This window comes from Alligator sinensis, unplaced genomic scaffold, assembly GCF_000455745.1.
Source record: "Alligator sinensis unplaced genomic scaffold, ASM45574v1 scaffold562_1, whole genome shotgun sequence".
NCBI lineage: Eukaryota > Metazoa > Chordata > Crocodylia > Alligatoridae > Alligator > Alligator sinensis.
Genome location: NW_005842227.1, coordinates 1,712,517 through 1,732,644, shown reverse-complemented (window position 1 = coordinate 1,732,644; position 20,128 = coordinate 1,712,517). Strand labels below are relative to the sequence as shown.

The window sequence follows — 20,128 nt, the reverse complement described above, 5'->3', positions numbered from 1 at the left end:
CCAATAAGACTCATTCAGCATCATACGTAAAACTTCTGTAGCATGTTTTAGTCTAGCAGTCTAATATATCAGATTCTCTAGGGAACTCTGTTTTTCTCTACCCAAATGCAGTACAGAATGCCTCAGTCTTTTTTAAGTGTTTAATAGATTTTTTGCTAGACAAATTATGCCTGAGAAGCTTCTGGTACTCATGAAATTATAACTATGGATCACCAAGCTTTTTATATAATACATGCTATAAATATGCAAATGAAGAATGCATTTTACCAGATTCATTTTTTTCTACTGATTTCAGCTTCAGTCAGAAGCATTTTAGTGTCAGAGGCATTTGAAATGTGTTTAAGTCAAGTGCTGTATGCACATAAAGAAGGACTGTGGTGCAGTTCATGAATATTACAAAATGCTACTATGTTTTTTAAAAGTGAGTAATCAAACATGGTTCCTAAGTTTAGGTTTTAAATCCATAACTTTACGGATGTTGAATTCTTCTAGTTCACTTGAAGGTTTTGTTAGTGTGTAACACCTCTAAAATAAACACCTATAAAAATAATTTTAGGCATTCAAATTTGAAATTTCAGCCAAAATATATAATTTAAAATCAACTTTGGAACGCAGTAAGAAGCCAGTCTTGAAATACAGGGTAGTATCTTCCTAAAACTACAACATCCCTCTGGGTTTTTGTTAGAATTTTGCTAGGCTTGTCATCGATATTTTTTGTTTATAAAGTTACAATGAATACCCATAGCAGATGCACAGGTTATAAAGTTCAGTTGAAAAACTATGTTCAGATGAACATAAGTATAAAACCATACCTTAAAATGGAATAGCTTCGGAGAGGCAATATAAAACAAATTACTTCTGCCATAAACATTTGCACTATTTTTTCATGCAAGGATAAGTTCTTTATTTTTAAGATTGGAAAACATGTGCTGGTTTTGTATCTTTATATTAAACTGCTTCATCTTTGCAGCTGCTTGCTGGGTGAACTGAAACAAATGGAAAAATGAATGTATATGTTCTTTTGTCTCTGACTTTTTTTACTTGCTGCTTTTTAATATAACTTCTAAAATTGCTCATCTAGCCATTTCCCCTCTTCCTATTTTCAATTAGAGAGGGCTGCTTGAATCCATATAGCCTTAGTGTTATAAAACTGTTTCTTTATGGGCTACACAAAGCACATATTTTAAAAATAAATCACAGACTGCCAAAACAATGATATTCACAGCAATATCTAGTCAACCAATCATTCTCACCTATCATTCTATTCTCATAGATAAGACATGTTTGATTTAAGGGTGCTGATTGTCTTGTACATTGCCATATATAGGTAATATAATTATCCAGCAAAATGCTAGGTCAAAAACTTTTCAGTGGAGTCTGCATAAATCATTGTTTAATAGCTAATTGGAGGAAGTCGGCTCCCCTTATTTATTTAATAATGGAATGACAAAGCTATTAATAAATACAAATAATATTAAAAGAAATGTAACAAATGTCTCTGTTTACACAGCATATAACTGTCTTCCATCTTAGGGCCTTGATTCTGTGCATGCTTTAAGTATGACTATTCACATGCGTAAAAGTAAATTTCTTCATATTTGTAGGATCAGAGACATAAATGGGAAGCCAGTTTTCAAACAAAGACCTTGTCTGTCTTTTTGGTGGTAAATTACTTAGCAGAGCAGGGCTGTGATATAAATATTTATTACCAGTTATATAATAATGATACACTTTTGAGCTGTGGGAATAGCTGTGATTTTTTTTTTCATATATATGCAGATATTTCTTCATGGAAATAACCTCAACAGTCTACATCAACTGATTCATCCTGAGATCCTACCTTCTGAGTTTGGAGGAATGTTGCCACCGTATGACATGGGGACATGGGCCAGAACACTGCTAGACCATGAATATGATGATGACAGTGAATTCAGTGCAGATTCCTACAACACTTCCTCGAAAGACACAGAAAAGGACCTCTCTCCCAAATCCATGAAGAGGTATGTGAAATAGGATTCTGTGGCATGCTAGCACAGTTGGGATGTCAATATGTCTTGTATTCCTCATTATGATTGTTCTGAAGCCTTTCATAATTCCCCCAAACAATTTGTAATCTAAGAAGCTAGTTTTTAGAAGGCCATTATACAGATGCTGATAGTCATAATTCATGTGGAATAATTAATTATAAATAATTACTTCTGACGTGCTATCTAGTTAGGTGCTTTATGGGCAATAAGCTAAGGTTCCCTCTCCCCACTCCCTCCACCTCTCCAAGTTGTTTTACACTGTATGTCAGAAAGCATATAGAGAAAATAATGGGGAGAAAGAGACAGGATTCATGTGAATTGAGTTTGATAACCAGCTCAACATTCTAGGATTTATCTAAGAAGATAGATGCTAAATTTTAGTTATATTTTACAGTTACAGGGTAGGCAAGAGAACAGAAAAGGCTAGTTATTGGTGGAAGGCAGGCTGGAAGAAGGCAGTTTTTTAAAAACCAAAGGAGAGCAAGGTGTCTTGATACCCTGAAAAAGTGGCTGTTTCAACTTTTGCTATAGTATAAGGAAAGGGTACAAGGTTGCAAGTGGAATGGCTCTTTTGCAGCCAGAAGGTTTTTGTAATGCAAGGCATCAGTAAGTAGGCATATCATGTAAGCAGGGGAGAAATTTAGGCTAGAAAGCATTATAGAGATCTCTAAAAAGAGGCTCATCTACTCTCAGTGACAGTAGTATAATTTGGGAGTAATTTGAACGTGAACATCCAATCCAAGGGGCTGGGTTTGATGCAGAAAGAGACAGGGAGCCTCGGAAGAGATTCTAACAAAGAGATCTATATTCAGAATTGCAGAAAAGGACAATGATTTTGAGCACAGAATATGGATGGAGAGCGGAGGGACAAGAGCTCATAGTTGCAAAGAAGTCAACAAGGGGCAGATGTTAGAAGTTTTGTTTTGAGAAAGATGGTAAGAACTGACAAATGAGAAGTTATTAAACAGTCTGAATGGAGAGAAAGATGAAGAAGGAGAAGTTAGAAGTTCTCTAGAAAGTGAGCGACAGGAACAGTGATGGGAACCATCAAGAGAAATTATAAGAAAAAGACGGGAAGGTAAAGGGTTTGGGTGGGGGAACATGATGGATTTTGATTTTTAGTGTTCAGTATAGTGTTTAATTTTCACATCTTTTATGAGGAATTATGGGATACAGAAACATTACTATCTTGGACAGAGGGAAAGCAGGAATAGAGATGCAGATTTACACATCTCATCACTGAAAAGATGGTAACTAAAGCTATGAGAGCAAATGATCTCACCCAAAGAAGGTGAATGTAACAGGAAAAAATTGAGAGGGCTGATGGCAGACCCCCCCCTTGAGGCAAACCTCGAGTCTGGATTGGAGAACTGTGTCAGTGAATTGACTGAGCTCTTCTGTTTTTCAAAATGGAGAATAGTTATCTATTTTCTCTGCATTTTACTCATGACTTGGAAAACCCTTGAGGCAGAATTACACTTCAGTTTAGCTTTCAAATTGATCTTCACATGCAGTGCACAGTATTTTTTCCACTTGAGTAAATATTGTAGATGTGTACCAGCACAGGAGAGGACGTTCCAAGTATGTTATTTCTCTGTGCATATAATTTATTCTGAAACAATGTTCAACTGAAATACCTTCACCCTTATATGCTTAGATTATCATATTTATTCCTATAGCACAACTGCAGTGTATGCTGGAATCCCCCTTCCCAACTGTTCTATATAAAAGGAACCAACTGGAGCTTCTGCAATTGTAGTGCACAGGAGAGAGAGGTAGTTAGGACACTGAATAGGAAAACCAAGTTTTAGAGCAGAATTCTGTCCCTTTTGTGTGCATACCTCAGTGTTTTTGGTGTTTACATTTGCACTATAAGCATGTAAGTGTGCGTGTGTGTACAGAGTATGTATATGAATATGTACACATGTACATGAGCATATGTCCTGGAAAAAGCTTAACTAACACCTATAGCCCTTTGGCTAGGGACAGAAGGTACACTTAAACTGGTATAAGTAAAGGGAACCAGTTAAGATCTGTAACACAACAGGGCTAGGGACAGACATTCAAAAAGTCTGAACCTGAATTGATTCAATTTTTGCAGGTTAGTCTAACCTGGCTAGGCTGAACTGGTTTGTAACTGTACAGACATCCCAGAAATGCAGACACATGCCTGCAGTGGCTCAGGTTAGAAGCTGGGGGGTGCTAGAGCAGCCCTCCCATTCCTTCCACAACACTGAGCTGAGGGGGAACATTGCCAGACCCTGGCAGGACACTCTGATTAGCCCAGTAGGGAATTGACAACAGTGTTTATAACCCCTAACTTAGTGTTTATCGCCCTATTAAGAAAACAACAGAGGGACATTACCAGCTACCTGTTGATTCTGCCTGTTGATTCAGCAGGGACCATAGCCAGCATGTGGTCTGCTATCTAATACACAGACAAGTCCTCAGCAAGGCTGAGGGAAGGGGGGAATTCCTGCTTAGCAGTGAGAAGGAGGGGGTGGAGCAGCCTGCAGTCTGTGCTGGAGCTGCAGCCAGAGAGCAGAGGGGAGGGGTCAGCCCTGCTTTGGAGAAGAGAGCCTTGCCCAACCCAGAGAGCATGCCAGGATGCTGGGGGTGTTTGGCTTATTTTAAACAAGCAGGGGGTCTGGGATAGACATTGCATAAGACGGTTTGACCCAAATCAGTTAAGTCTGATAAACCATGTTTATCTCAAACCGGTTTCAGCCATTTTCAAACTGGTTTATGTGCACTGAACATTTGTTCTGTTACAGGTTTTAACCAGTTTCTGATCACTTAAACCAGTTTATGTGTAATGTCTGTCCCTACAGAAGTTCACTGCACATAGACCGCTTTCAAAATGGCTAAAACCGGTTTAAGATAAACCTGGATGGATGTAGTATCAGACTTGACTGATTTAGGTTAAATCAGTTTATTGAACTTCTGTCCCAGATCCCCTCCAGATTTAAGTTAACTCACTAGCATCCCAGGATATTTTTCACCTCCTCCACAAACTCCACTTTGCAGGGTAGATGGACTAGGTTTGGCTCAAGCTGTCTGCTCCAGTAAAGCAGGGAGTCATGCTCTAGCTCCCCCCGACTTCTGGCCTGAGCCACTGTGGGCATGTGGCTGCATTTCCAGAATCAAAATGAATGTCTTTTGTTCACTGGCTTATCAACTCAATCTGTGCAGTTTAGACTAACCTGTGAAGACTGAAACAATTCAGCCTCTGACTTTTTGACTGTCTGTACTTAGCCTTAATGGGCATTGGATATAACACATGAAGAACAGTACAGTGCAGAAGTTTTTTGTTTCACTGGGAGAAAAGGTCCAGTCTAGGACCCCGAGTCCCTTTCTATCCAGAGAAGCAGCCATCTCACTGAGGCACACACCCCATAATTTGCTCTTTTCTTTCTGGTCACACGTATTTCCCTCTCTTTGCTGCCCAGGGGTACAGCTTCCAAAGGAGCAAGGGCAAGAAGAGGACTGGAAAATGCCTAAGCCACGGGGTGGCAGTTTGAGAATTGTGTTGAGAAGTCCTAGAGAGGCAGGGCAAGGGGGAACTAAGCCAGATCTTTGACTTCCTGGGCAAATGTCCCAACCGCATAGATATTGAGAGTAAAATATAGGTTAGTGTTAGCTTTGGGTTTCTGGCTGACTACATTTTTGTGCTGTGTGCATTCAGAATGCATCTGTGTATATGGCTGTGTGTATGCCTATCCAGTACATAGGCTGCTGTGCATACTCAGTCAAGGTGTGCACTTATATATTCTCACTGCAGGTTAATAGAACCTCAGCCTGCACGCAAGTGTCAAAAATAATGCTTACACAGCTGACACTGACATTTAGGTGGACAAAGGGAAACAAATATACAAACAATATTAAAATAACATTGAGGCTGGGATAGCAAATAGTTAAGGTAAGCAAAATTCAAGTGAAGGCTGATTTTCTTTTTTTTTTTTACTACCTTGTTTGCACAGATATTGTACCACATTCACAATGGTGTGCAACTGCACACCTGATTTTTTACATCTGTAATACACAGCAGTAAGAGAAAGAATGAACAATGGAGCAACAACCTTAACTGACTCTCCTGGACTTTGTACATATTTTAAAGCTAGCAAATCCCCCAATAATTTTCTTGCTTAAATTCCCTCTGCCATTTCAGAGCACATTTGCTTGCACAAGATAATACCCTTCCTTAAACCAAAATCCTGCTAAGAATGTCTTTACTCAGTCAGCCTGCTTGCTTCCTTACAGCCATAACATGTACTTTGAGATGGTTCAGACCTCAGTAAAATTATCTGAGATTGATTGAACCTCATTTGAAAGGCAGAATGAATTTATGGTTCAGGCACAGTGACAGGCCTCACAGGATCTGGTTTCTACTCCCAACTAAACTTTGTGAGTCTGGTTCTCATTTGCACTAACTTTGCAAATTAACTTTGAGTTCTGTTTCTGATCTCTGATGGGGGAAGGGAAGATAATAATACTAGTCCTTCTCACAGACATGTAGAGAGGTTTTATTAAAAATATTTTTAGAGTGCATTGAGACTTGTAGATGGAAGAAACTATAAAATTGTATTGTTATGTTAATGTGTCCTGGAGGTACTATACTCTGGAGCGAAATGGAGGAGACCAAATCATTTTTTGTTCCAAAATGGATTGAAAAATAAAATGTTGACATTTCCTGCAGAATGGGAATGCTCAAATTGTATTTTGAACAAGTGATCCATTTTGAAAATGCTTGACTTTGGCCTTTTGAAACTATTCTGTAGCTCACAAGGCACTGCAAAACAGTTGGTTGACTATTTGCCTAATTATACTTAAATGCATATAAAAATACTTCTTTTTAGCTCTTGTTCTTTCTTTGTGTACAAGTGCGTGCACACACACTCCCATATGCATATGAACAGGGATCCAGGTTTTCTGTTTCCCATGGAAAAATACAAAAAAAGGATTTCTTCTTTTACCCAAGAAAAACGTGGATTTTTCATTTTAATGGTGAAACATGTAGATTTTGCAGTTTTGCAAAGAGCTCTCTGCAGGTGGGCCAAGTTCCAGCCTGCAAGAGGCCGGGGGGAGTGGGAGGAGGGCAGTCAAGCAAGGGGTGCCATGTGCATGTATATGCACCTTGCCACCGGGCAGCCTGGAGAACAGTTCCCAAAGGTAAGTGTGAGGGGTGCGGGGGGGAATTGAGGCCCCCACAGGGAGGGAGGGGAGGAGGGAGTTGGGCAGGGCAGGGCTGGGTCTGGGGCTGCTGCCCAGCTGGGTGATGCATGCGGCTTGGGGGCCGGGGTCGCAATGCGTGGGTGCAGAGCCCCGATAGGGACCAGGATGGAGCTGTGGATTGCTCATCTGGGGTGGTGGTGCTGGCTCTCCCAAGATCTGTGCACAGGGTGGGGGCAGGCTGGGGAAGCTTTTTGCAGCCACTGCGGGCCCCGTGCTGCCCTGGCAATGTGCCCCCTACCCTTTCCAGAGCAGCGGGAGCAGCAGCATAGGATTGTGCCCCTTGCTTCTCTGGGGCAGGCAGGGAGTGCATTGGCAGGGCACCATGGGGCTCACAGCAGCTGCAATGAGCTTCCCCACCCAGCCCAACTCTGCTGTGCCCTTCCGGGTCCCATCCACTGGTCTGCAGAGGGCCCAGGGGAGGGCAGCAGAGCAGGGAGCCTGAGCCCGCAGCAGCCAGCCCATCCATGTTCCACGCAAATATCTGGGGGGCATGTGCCCCCCCACCCCCTGTTGCTCCAGGAGAGTAGTGGGGAGCCAGCCTCCCCCACCCGAGCCCACAGCAGGCAGCCTGCACCTGCACCCCTCCATTGGCTCTGCTCTGGCTGTGCCACCTATGGGGGAGGGGGAGCCAGGCTCCCCACTCTTAGGCCACAGCAGCCACCACTGCCCACAGGAGGCAGCTGGGGCTCCGATGGTGCTGCGGGGATCAGGGGGTTGTGGACCTGGGTCTCTGGCCCCAGAGCCCTGGCAGCTGGGGGCCTGCTCCAGCAGGGTTGGGAGGGCAGGGGGTGGGGGGGAGTAAGGGGCACCAGTGGGCCTGGGGGGCTGTGGGTTGGGAGTGAGGAGCCTGGACCTGCGTTCTGTGAGCTAGGGGGGCAGAGGGAGCTCTGATTTTCCATGCTAAAAAACCAAAAATCAAATACCATAATTTACAGGTATTTAGAATTGATTTTATTATAGTGATTGAGGCACTGGTAAGCTTCCAAATTGCTTTAAAATTGTAAATATATCAATAAAACATGGTGTTCAATTGATAGCTATATATATTACAGCATTTCATTTTAATTGCAGATTTTGGAGTTTTTATCAGAGAATTTGTGATTTTTCTCAGAGAAAACCAGGATCCCTGCATATATGACTATCTGGTGGCTACAGAACTGTTTTCTTCTCTCAACCCAGAACAAGGAATTTCATCTTTAGAACTACACAGGCAATATTCAGTGCCATGCCATGATAGGTTTAAGGGCAGGCAATAGAACTCAGATTCTTATTCCACTGAAATAGACAGATTCTTAGCTTTCTGCTAGAAGGAATTAGTATTATTTATTTGCATGGTAATAGTGACCAAAGGCTGGCCTGAGATCAGGACCATATTGTGCTAAGTGCTCTAGAAAGATAGACACAATTCCTGTCCAGAAGAGTTCACCTTCTTTTCTTCATGTTTTATTAGAAGGATGGGCCAAATTATCTTCTGCTGTAAATTGACCCAGTTCCATTGATTTCAATGGATCTGTTCCAATTTACACCAGTAAAGAATTTGGCCCAATGTTTTTTCTTATGTGCTTGAGTTCTGGTGTGATGTGTAAGTGTGCTCTTGTCCCTTTAACTGGTTTTTAAAATGGTTTTGGAATTAATATGTAAAAATGAGGATCATACCTTCTCTGGACTTGATGTTGTACAAATTAGAAGCTAAGCTGGGTGGTGTGGAGGCAGAACGATATGCAAGCCTTCCAGGGAAAACCCCAGCAACTGCAGCAAGTAGCATTGACAAATTTGTGTCACTTTCCCACTCAAATAAGACTACGCCAGGGAATTATAATTCCAACTTTGCACTTTTATTGTCTTTTATCAGACAATCTCTGAGTGTTTTACAGTCAGCTATGAATGTAGGCATACAATCCTGCCCTAGTCAACTCAGTTAAACTGATAAGGGTGGTTAAAGTCTGTCCACTGGTCCAGAACTCCTGCTGGCCATGGGAGGAGTCCATGATGCTGGGTTTGGAGAGTGCACTCCAGGGTGCACTTAAGTGCTGCTCAGAAGAGGAGCAACTTGTGCTTCTAGCTAATATGGGCTGCTAATTTTGCCATTCCAGTAGTAAGCTGGGTTGTTGGAGAGACCCCTTTTTGGTAGATGGAATGGGTGTCAGTGCATGGGTTGGTATAGAAGATGGCTTACAGTCTGTTGTGTGCTAGGGAGAAATCGTGTCTTGGTGCTTGTATGAACAAAACAGGATGCCTCTGCTTTTTCACCCCGTGTTTCCATTCTGCTTCAGCATGCCAGCACAGTGGCCATTCATTTGGTTTGGGAGGGTATTTTCTGATCATTTGCTGTGATAAGATATTTGTGCTCCCTGGATTATTATTTTTGAACTCTGAAACCCCCCCCCCCCCCCCCCCCCAAACCAAAGTGCTGATACTTACCCTCATTTGTCTTGATTGAGAAAAAATGGAAAAAACAACACCATGTTATCCTTTTGTAGGTCTCAGTCAGTCGTGGATCCTGGGGTTCTAAAACGTGTGGATAAACATGAGGAAGAAAACATGCAGCCTTTGCTTTCACTTGACTAACAGCTCCTGAGCATCAATTGTGAACTGAGGTGGAAGGTACTGCCTTTCAGCAACAAGCAAAATTTTGGGATGGAACGTACCAGCTAGAAATCTATTTATTCATGTTAATGTAGCATAATGTTATCAGGCAGCAGGTTTTGCTGGTCTGCCTGAAACATGGGTGCCCTGGAACGAAAAGGAAAACAAAAATCAATAATTTATTCTGTAAGTGCCAACTTGTTTGTAAATACAATGTAATCTTCTGCTTTGAATTTGTAAATCATCGTAAGCAAGCAGAATGGAAAAGTGACTATTAAAATGTCTCAGTGAATGCACTATAAAAAGGTGAAAATTGCATACACAGAAAGAGTAAGCAGAAACATCAAGCCTACTAAGTTTTGTCCTTTTTCAAGGAAGCCATATTGCAGCCGCCCTACAACTGCTTTTTTCCCCCTCAATGACGGTTGTATAGTGTTCAAAGGTAAAGCGGGAACATAAGAACTTGGAAGGATTGGTGTAAGCAGTAGTTTCCTAACAGTAGGAATTGATTTCACAAATAACTTTGTGGCTTGGACCATGACTTGGCATAAGTAATGGAGCATTGAGAAAAGAGGTGACAGACAAGCAGGAAACCACATTTTTCTACTGTTTGGCTGGAAGATTTTGGAGGTTGCTTTACCTTTACTTTTTCAAGCAAGGTTTGGGTTTGAAAGCTGCTTGACTCATTATCCTAAGCTGGGGTTTACAGTGCGTGCCATAGCAAAATCACTTCTATTGCATATGGGGTGTACTTCAAGAATTTTTCCTGAACTCTCTGCTCCCTTGAAATGAGAACGTATTTATCCAAAAACAGTGTAATAACCAGTATTTTGAATATAAAGAGAAGCATCAGCAGGTTAAGGGTTAATTTCTCAATCCTGTGCACTGGGCGACTGAATACATATATATATTTTTACCAATCTCTTACAAACATATGAAGTGACATTGTTAGATGAGTATATTTAATCAAGGGTTTATAAAAACAAAAGCATACCTATTCAATGTACTTAGATATATTATAGATTGTATATTGAGGCAATGTCATCATTAATGTAGTAAAACTTTCTGTATAGCGTCCCACTTCAGACGAGGATTAATATGAATAAGTTGTGGTCAGACATCGCCGCCTATGTGTTTAAGCCACCTTTGTTTTGGTTGTGGTGTAACTGTATATATAGAACATGTGCCATAATGGAGAAATACGTTTTACCTCAAAAAAATAACAGGTCTCGATACAGACTGGACAAAATCATCTGGAATTTGGGGGCTATATTTTCACCTATGATGTATACTTGTGTATGTTCAGTTCATTGTGCGTAAAGGCAGGAATTTGCCTGTGAAATTGCCAGACATCTTCTATCAGTATTTGACACTGCTATCAAACCAGAATAGGAAGACATGGGATATTCAAGACAATAGTAATGAAGAGTAGAGATCTAGTAGGAACATACCAGAGTCAGTCAGGAAACAAGTAAGTGTACTCTGCCTGAAACCTGGGATAAATCATGTAAAACCCATAGAAATCCAATAATTGGGAGTCTATGGGGGCATCTACATGAGACACTTACTGTGGAGTTGCCTAATTAGCTTCAAATGTAAAGCATCTCCATCTATATGTGTGGAACTATTAGGCCAGAGTAAATTAATTAACTCCGCCCTAGGTTAGTACTGCCCAATACAAGTACTATCCTATGGTGCAGTTATTTACTCCGCCACAACGCATGGGTAAACTGCGACGGGTTGGCCAGGCCATGAGGGTGCTACAGTGTGGGGCTGCCTGCTGGCTAGCCCCACACTGTAGCACCCTTGTGCCCCAGCCAATCCCTCTGCAGCACGTTGAGCCTCCTGGGGATCCCTGCCAGCCAGAGCTGTGCTGCATGCTGCAGTCCTGGGCACACGTGTAAATAAAATTCAGCATGAATTGCACCAGAGCTTATTTAGCTGTGCTAATTTCATGTGTAGATGCACCTTGTGAGAATCAAAGAAGTTGTTTCACTGCAGCAATGATTACTTTTCTAATGTTAAACTCAAAGACACCATTCACAGCTTAGCAGCCATCTCCAGTGATGACTCTAATGTTGAGAAGTAATATCAAATTTCGGAAGAGAAATCCTGTGGGAGACTCTCATAGACTTTAGCTGTACATAATATTGCAGCAATTTTAGTAGTGACAACAGTCAGAAGGCCCTGTTGCCTCTTCTAGCAAACCACATTTAGCCACCTGACCAGCACACAGAAAGCCAGAAATACAGCTTTAATACTTACTTATTGATTAATTGGTCAGACTGCTGAATGCTGTATGCCAGCACTTAGTGCCTCCATATGTGGTCATATTCTTGGAATGGTTTTGAACAAATCATTGTATTTCTGCACTCTTAAATATGCTCTTACCATGAAAATATAGTTATGAAAAGAATAATATACAGGGGTCTCTGTCTGAAAAGTGTTGCTCAAAGACAGCTCCAACAGAAGTAGATGAGAAATGGGGATACATCCACCTTTGAAATTTGGGCCACAGCTTTTATATGAGCTTCTTTCCAGTGAAAGAAACCATTGGAATAGCAATTGTTATCCTTTAAGAGACTTTGAAGCAGAGTTATGAATGGTCTTCTATTATTTTATGAAGCTCTCTGATGATCAGTGTAACATTATGATATACATATATATGGATGCAAATTGTATAATTATATAATGTACTTTTATATATATACAAGTTGCATCCTTAGAGTTCATATCTATGCCCAGATCTGGATGTATGCCATACATACCTAGCACTCATATGGTCAGCAGTATGGCTTTTTTTTTTAATCTATTCAGATTTTGAGATCCTTACTCTTACAGATAAATCTCTTTAAAAAGTTTCAAGATTTTATTCAGAGTTAATATACTCCATATTTTAAGCGTAAGTAAACATATTGAGGATTGAATATTGATGGATGCTTTTTGGGAGAGACAGGGCCTGGTCATGGTGTAACTCAGCATATCAGCATTGATTTCAGTTCATACCAGCCAAATATCAAGCCCATCATGTCTTGGGAGATCCAGAAATGAGACTGGTTGACCCAAATCTCAATGAAGCTTCATGATAGAAAATTACATATGTATTTTTTAAAACTTCTGTGCACCAACTGGCTAATTTGTTTTGTTCTGGAATTCCTTACAGTATCAGTGTAATTGCAACTTTATATAGTATGTTTTGATTGAGACTTTACACTAATGAGCATTAATATAATCTATTTCAGATAGTGAAAGTAGACTATATTAGAATGTGTTTATAACCAAGACCTTATCCTTTATGAAGAAGCAAGCTACCAGCATTTTTTCCGGGAGAGTCTCATTACTGAGGAACTGGGATTTGGTACATTTTGGTTGAAGCTGATGCCTACCTGGAGCTGTTTCATGCAGCAGGAGCAAACATTTCTCTGATTGAAAAAGAACCTGAAGATAGAGAAGAGAAATAAACGACTTTATTTAATTTTGTCTATATTTTTTCACAAACCATTCTGTTACCTAGTCAGGATGTATGAAAAAGTATCTGTCAGCTTCTTTTTTTTTAATCAAAGTCATGCTTTAGCAAGCAGAAATTGGTCAGATCTTGTTTATAGATAGGCTTATTGTGTAAGACCTGAATTTTGGACTGATAATGGTTCTTTATCTTCATTATTATAGAATACAGAGGTTTAGGTTGTGGTATATATCTGGGGTATTAAAGGCAGAGTGCATCTTTAAACATGGGTAGGAAAATCCTGTGTTCCTAACTATTTGTTTTTAGGACCCTTTAGGTTTTAGGTCCCATATTACACTGAAATCTGGTTAATTGGTCACTGGGTAACTTGTTATTATTGTCTTATTAAATAGCGCACAATTCCCTGCCAGAGTTTCATTGATTTATGCAGAAAATACTTTGGCTAAATCATCATCTGTGAACGCATAATTAGTCATTTCCAAATGTACATCACAACGTACATCAAATCACAATGAAAATCTGCTCCTGATAATTAAGCAGCTTAAAAGGTACTGACCTATGCCTTCCATAGCATATGTCAAGCCTAGTGATGCTTACAAAGCATTGGATACTCTTCAACATTTCTTGGTTTGACAACATGTAGGCAATCAACAGTTCCATTTTACCAAACTATCTTCTACTTTGGTAATGAGTGCATGTAAGCGTGCAAAGCAAAAACCTTCAAGTAATTATTTTACTTCCTCATAATCATGTAATAATTATATAAATGACATTCTGAATTGCAGTAAGAAACAGTACATTAAGCATTTATCTATATAATAATGCAGTTCTTGTATAGTAAGCCATAGTGTATATAATTTGCACTTGGAATGTTTGTAATATAGTTTCCCTTCATTACAAATGTCTAAACCATTCTTAAATGGGTCTCAATGTGGCATGAAAAATACATCTCCTAAAAATTTGAAAATGGCTACTATTAAGGATTAGTCATTCATGAATAGTTAGTCATCATTACCAATCCCCTAGGAGTGATGAATTAACCAGATTTTGCGGGGGGAGGGGGGGTTATCAAAACTATCTTTTGATCTGAGGTATTGGACAAAAGTAATAAATGCAGCCAAACATACAATTAAGTGGAAAGCAAAAATGTTTTTTAAAGAGTTATACTTTTAGGTCTTGGGAAAGTCTTAAAATGTCCCTTTAAGTTATATTTCTCTGAATAAAACAGATACTTTTTTTGAAGTACTGAGAATCATAAAATCTTTTTGCTCTGATGGCCTGATCCAGAATCCAGTGGAGACCCAGAGTGGATAAAAATCAGTGATTAAAAAAAATGGATTTAAAAAATTTAAATCAGATTTTTAAATTTAATCATATTTTTAATATTTTGTTAAGATGCTTTTAAAAATAAACTTATATAAAGATAGTTTTAGGTTAAGGTACATTAAAGCTCAAATTATATCATCATGGAATAGGGATTATAACTTCTAATTATATACTATTTGAGACAATATATTCATGTAACCTTTTTAAAAGTTTTATAAATAGGTCACAACAGGCCATGGACTATATTAGGGGCCCAATGTTATTGGGTTCCTAAAGGCTCCTTTATAGATTAGCAAAGATTAAAGAAAACTACTCTACCCAATGGGACTCAGTGCTCAGTCTAGAAGATCACATTGAGCATCTCTGTGATGCTTAGTTTCAGTTCTCAAATTGTGGATTTGTGTCTCCAGAGATCATAGGCAGACAAGGTTCTTTGGGTAGATGTGATATCTTTTATTAGACCAACTAAATAGTTGGAAAAATTGTTCTTTGCCAGCTTTCAGGCACAAATGCCCTTCAAGCCTAGGGAGAGTTTGTTGTCTCCAGAGATAACATCCTTGTTAACAGCAGTATATGGAAATGAGAGATAACAGACCTGATTACCTACCCATCAGCCCTATTGTCTCTCTGCAAGTTTGTGTACACACAATCAAGCACTTACCTTCCTCTAAAAGTGCAAAGTTTCAAGAAGCTAAATGAATAAAACGAGTCAGTGTGCCCAAAACACCCACAGCTTCAACTTGTAAGATGTTGGTGTGCCAGGCATAGATGATGGGGGAGCCATGAGGGGCTCAGTCCTTGCTGTTGCTGTGTAGCCCCGGCCCCTTCCCCACCATCCACCCAGAGGCACATGTGCCAAGCAAAATGCCTTTAAGTGCCATGCTCTGGCACCCGTGCCACAGGTTGCCTACCCCTGGAATAAAAGATATCAAACAGCTGCCTTTTTGCCCTAGGCAGAGGAAGGCTGCGGCTAACAGGATTTAGCACCCCCCCCAACTTTTTGCGGCAGCTGGTGACAGCAGCAGCACCATGTAGCCACTGTGCCGCAGCTTGGTATGCAACTGCTCCTCCTGGCACCGCTCGGCATGCAGCTGCTCCTCTGCTGCCACACAGCACCAGCACACACCGGCCCCACAACCGCCCTTTGGGAGGAGGGGCAGGGGTCAGGTGGGGCTCAGCCCCCTCAAATAATATTTCCCTCCACCACTTATGCTTTTTGTAGAATACAATAATTAAATCAAGGCTTCCTGACCAATAATTTAAATCATGATTTAAAACATGATTTAAATCAAATCCACCCTCTGAAGACCATAATCTGTTGGCCTCATTGGGCATTGGATTGGGTCCCAGTGACCTTCAATGGAAACCAAAATTTATGTGAACTCACAAGAGAGGATGACATAGTTTTAACCTCAGTTTTATCCCAGAGGGAGAAACTTCCTTGTGCAGCCTATAAATTGTTTTAGACTCCAATGAACATATTGTGCCTGTTCACAAAAGAAACTATTTCAAAAGTAAGTAAACTAAACATGCTGAGGGGCATATTAGCTTTAATAGTATGCCTCTAAAAGAATTAACTCCTCATTGTGCATGAAGAGATGCCCCTCTATATTATTTACTTATAATCTCAAAAAACCTGTACAGTCCTTTTTATTTCTATGTCTTCTTTCTATATTCTGTGTTCTATATTAGGAATTTAAAAGTTTCCAAATCTGAGAACAAACAAGCAAAATATTGGGGACACAAAAATCAAAGTGATCTATCTGCTACGTTATCTTCTGCTCTTTTGGTACCAACATTTTCTCAAGATATTGGGAAAGGCCATGTTTGAGGAAGTAGGAGAGAAAAAAAACCTTAAATCAGCCTTTTAAGTTTAGGTATGTTGGAAAGAAATTGAAGAGAAGGCATTCATATATAGTAAAGTCATAGAATCATAGAAAATTAGGGTTGGAAGGGACCTCAGGGGGTCAACTAGTCCAAGTCCTACCTGCTGAAAGCAGGACCATCCCCTGTCATCCCAGCCAAGACTTTATCTACCCAGGTATTAAAAGCCTCTAAGGATAGAGATGCCACAACCTCTCTATAGAGCCTGTTCCAGAGCTTTACTACCCTCCTAGTGAGAACGTTTTTTCTAATATCTAACCTAAACTTCCTTTGCGGTAACTTGAGGACATTTTTTTTTGTTCTGTCATCTGCCACGCTGAGCCTAGCTCCATCCTCTTTGTGACCATTTTTCAGGTAGTTGAAGAATGCTATTAAATCCTGACTCAGGCTTTTCTTCTCCAAACTAAATAAGCCCAGATCCCTCAGCCTGTCCTCAGAAATCATGTGCCCCAGCCCTCTGAACATTTTTGTTGCCTTCCACTGGGCTCTCTCCAATTTGTCCACATCCTTTCTGTAGTGGGGGGGCTCAAAACTGGACACAGAACTCCAGATGTGGCCTCACCAGTGCCAAACAGAGGGGAATAATCATTTCCCTAGATCAACTAGCAACACTTCTACTAATACAGCCTAGTATGCTGTTAGCCTTCTTTACAACAGGGACGCACCGTTGGCTCATATTCAGCTTACTGTAACCTCCAGGTCCTTTTCTGCAGAGCTGCTGTTTAGCCAGTCAGTACCCAGCCTGTACTGGTGAATGGGATTATTCTGTCCGAAGTGTAGGACTTTGCATTTCTCCTTACTAAACTTAATGAGATTTCTTGTGTTCCAATCCTACAATTTGTCTAGGTCTCTCTGAATCCTAGTCCTACCCTCCGGCATATCTACTACTCCACCCAACTTGGTGTCATCCGCAAACTTTCTGAGGGTACATTTCATCCCATCTTCCAGGTCGTTGAAGAAGTTATTCAACAAACCAGCCCCAGGACCAACCCCTGGGGCTCTCCGCTTGATACTGGCTGCCAGTAAGACATTGAGTCATTGATTGCTATCCTTTGAGCCTGCTGATCCAGAGAGTTTTCTATCGACCTTACAGTCCGTTAATCTAACCTGTACTTCTTCAGTTTGCTTGTGAGAATGGTGTAGGAGACCGTATCCAAATCCTTGCTAAAATCAAAGTGTATCACGTCCACTGCTCTTCCCACAACCACAGAGCCAGTCATCTTACCATAGGAGGCAATCAGGTTGGTCAGGCATGACCTACCCTTGCTGAATCCATACTGACTCATAATTTCCTATATAGTAAGGATGATGTTTTGATCCATCTAGCTCCTTGCATCAGTGCCTGAGAATATTTTATAGCTGCCCATATTTTTGTTGTTTGAACAAACTCTAGTGGTTGACTCATAAACATGTCTAAGATTTTCGTAGAAATGTCTAAACATTCTAGCTTGACACCTTTGCAAATCAGAGATGACCTGCATATCAAAATTCCTTGAGCTAGGCATACATATGCACACATGCTGCTGCAGAAATGGAAAAAAAAAACCATATCCAAAAATAATTTTACTGATTTACCCCTGACCTTTGCTTTGACACTTATACAAGCCTTTGCCTGGGATCAATAGCTAACATATTAGCTTTGAGATACCTTCAAAACAGGATTTCAAGATCTTAATTGCCCAAGGAAATGTTCATATCAGTTGCTAGCATCCTGATCAATTTTCTTCATGGGGGTTTACAATCACCTGGGAGTTAATAATCACAAAATTATACTGGTCCTTGTTGCTGCTGGATTTTTATCACATTGCTCATTATAGAAATATGTTATTTTTGAAAGTATATTTTATAATAAGAGGTGTTGAGGCACATTTGACTCGCAGGTCACAATCTTTCATTACATTTGGCCTTTCATGATCCAGTGCTATTTATTTCTTGGGAATAAACTGGTTTAATTTGTATAAGGATGATTTTTTGGAGGATAAGAATGAAACAGAAGTTGCTATTATAGTGAGGTTCTGAATCATTTTATACTGTTGGGAATGTTTACTGTTTTGCATGGAGTTGTCACTTAAAGTGATGCTCAGTCTAAAATGGGATGGAACAATTATGTACAAGAAAGAGAAATACATGCAGTGAGGGAGCTCAGAGGGAAAGATGTGACTTGTAATTATACTCTGCAGTTAGAAGTTAAACTGTGTTAAAATGAAACCAAGGTATTTTACCTATCAAAGTCCTTCTGCTAGCAATGCTTGATCCAGTGACTAGTAAGACCTATAATTGCTCTATTGTGTTAGTGCCAAAATGGATTAAAGGAACATGAATTAGAAAGTTTCAGAATCATTCAGTCACAATAAGACTTCTCTAGAAACTTATAACAGAGCTTATATTTACTGTTAGCAGAGGATTTACTTTAAAACAAGACAGACCAGAGAACAGATGACTGCATTTCATTGCATTCACATTTGATATGGAAATGCTGCTACATTTCCAAAAAGAAATTGTTATATCATCAGCAATTCTCTGTACTGCCCAAAGGCTAGGATTTGAAATCAGGTCCCTTGGTTAATAAAAAAGAGATGAGAATAGATCATGCATAAGTTAAATTAAAATAAAAAGTAGCAGCAGACCCACAATTTCTGCAAGCTGGATTTAAAAATGCTGTATAGAAACATTCAGGGGTTTGAGGAATTAACACCTCCAATAAATAGCTTGTAGCAGAACTGGATGTTTTGCAGAGTTAGGTTTCTAATCCTTTTGTGAGTTCCTCATGGATTTGTGAAGTACCAGCCAGCAGTGTGGGACTGCTGAGGTGTCCCAGCTGTTTGCTGAGGCTTTATGTCAAAGGGTGCCACTTTGTGCTCTAGTTGAGTGAAAAAGCAGTGCCCTTTGGAGTCAGAGTGCAGCAATCTGCTGTATGACTTGTCCTTCACTTGGCAACCTGCTGTGAATTAAGTGGGTTGTGACCATCCTGATGTTAAAACTTTAGGTTCTACTCTTAACTTTTCTTCTGCCTCTTGCCCTCAGTCCTGAACAGTGGAGTTAGCATGTTGCACCCTTTCTGCTTGGTGCAGGACTGATGGAATTGCCCCAAACCTGGAGAAAATGATTTTGTTCCGTACAAAATATGTATCATTCTGCAGTGGTAATGGGCTTCTCACCTGCCAAAGGTATTCCTATTCCTTTTTTCCAGGGGTAAATTTGCATTTTATCAAGTGAGCACCAGGGTGCAGAAACACCATGGTGGAGGAGGTGTGTGGAGAAAGGCACAGGGAAACAGTGGCTCTGTTGCGGGGCTCAGGCATGGGGAAGCAGGTGGCAGGGAGGGCTAGGGCTGCTCCTTGCCATTGCTTTCCCCACGGTGCAGGAGGGGTGGTGGTGGCAGATTTAAGAGGCAACTCAAACAATTAGATTCCATATATGGGAAATTATAACAAATATATACAGTTTCCATGTATGGAATCTAATTAGTGGGGGGTTATCTTAAATCCAAAGTCATCTTGGATTTGAGTAATTACATCCTTGCTTGTTTGGCAGCTGCATTTCAGAGCTTATTCAGGGAAGGGAAGCAAGGACCCACATGCCATCACAGACAAAAGCCAGTTCTAGG

General features: G+C 40.4%; 1 protein-coding gene across 4 annotated transcripts in view; it reads left to right on the top strand.

The window, feature by feature from the left end:
- Window positions 1-15,043, top strand: part of CLVS2 (clavesin 2) — an 83,620-nt gene extending 68,577 nt beyond the window's left edge. For 2 of the 4 annotated variants that reach the window (XM_025208373.1, XM_006027203.2), the window contains 2 exons: window positions 1,780-2,000; window positions 9,740-11,647. In XM_025208373.1, the coding sequence (XP_025064158.1) occupies window positions 1,780-2,000; window positions 9,740-9,827 (309 nt within the window). In that variant the 3' untranslated portion in view covers window positions 9,828-11,647. Of the gene's footprint in view, window positions 1-1,779; window positions 2,001-9,739; window positions 11,649-13,087 lie in introns of those variants that run through there. The other 2 variants (XR_003094916.1, XM_025208374.1) reach the window with 2 other exon arrangements.
- Window positions 15,044-20,128: the final 5,085 nt, after the last annotated feature.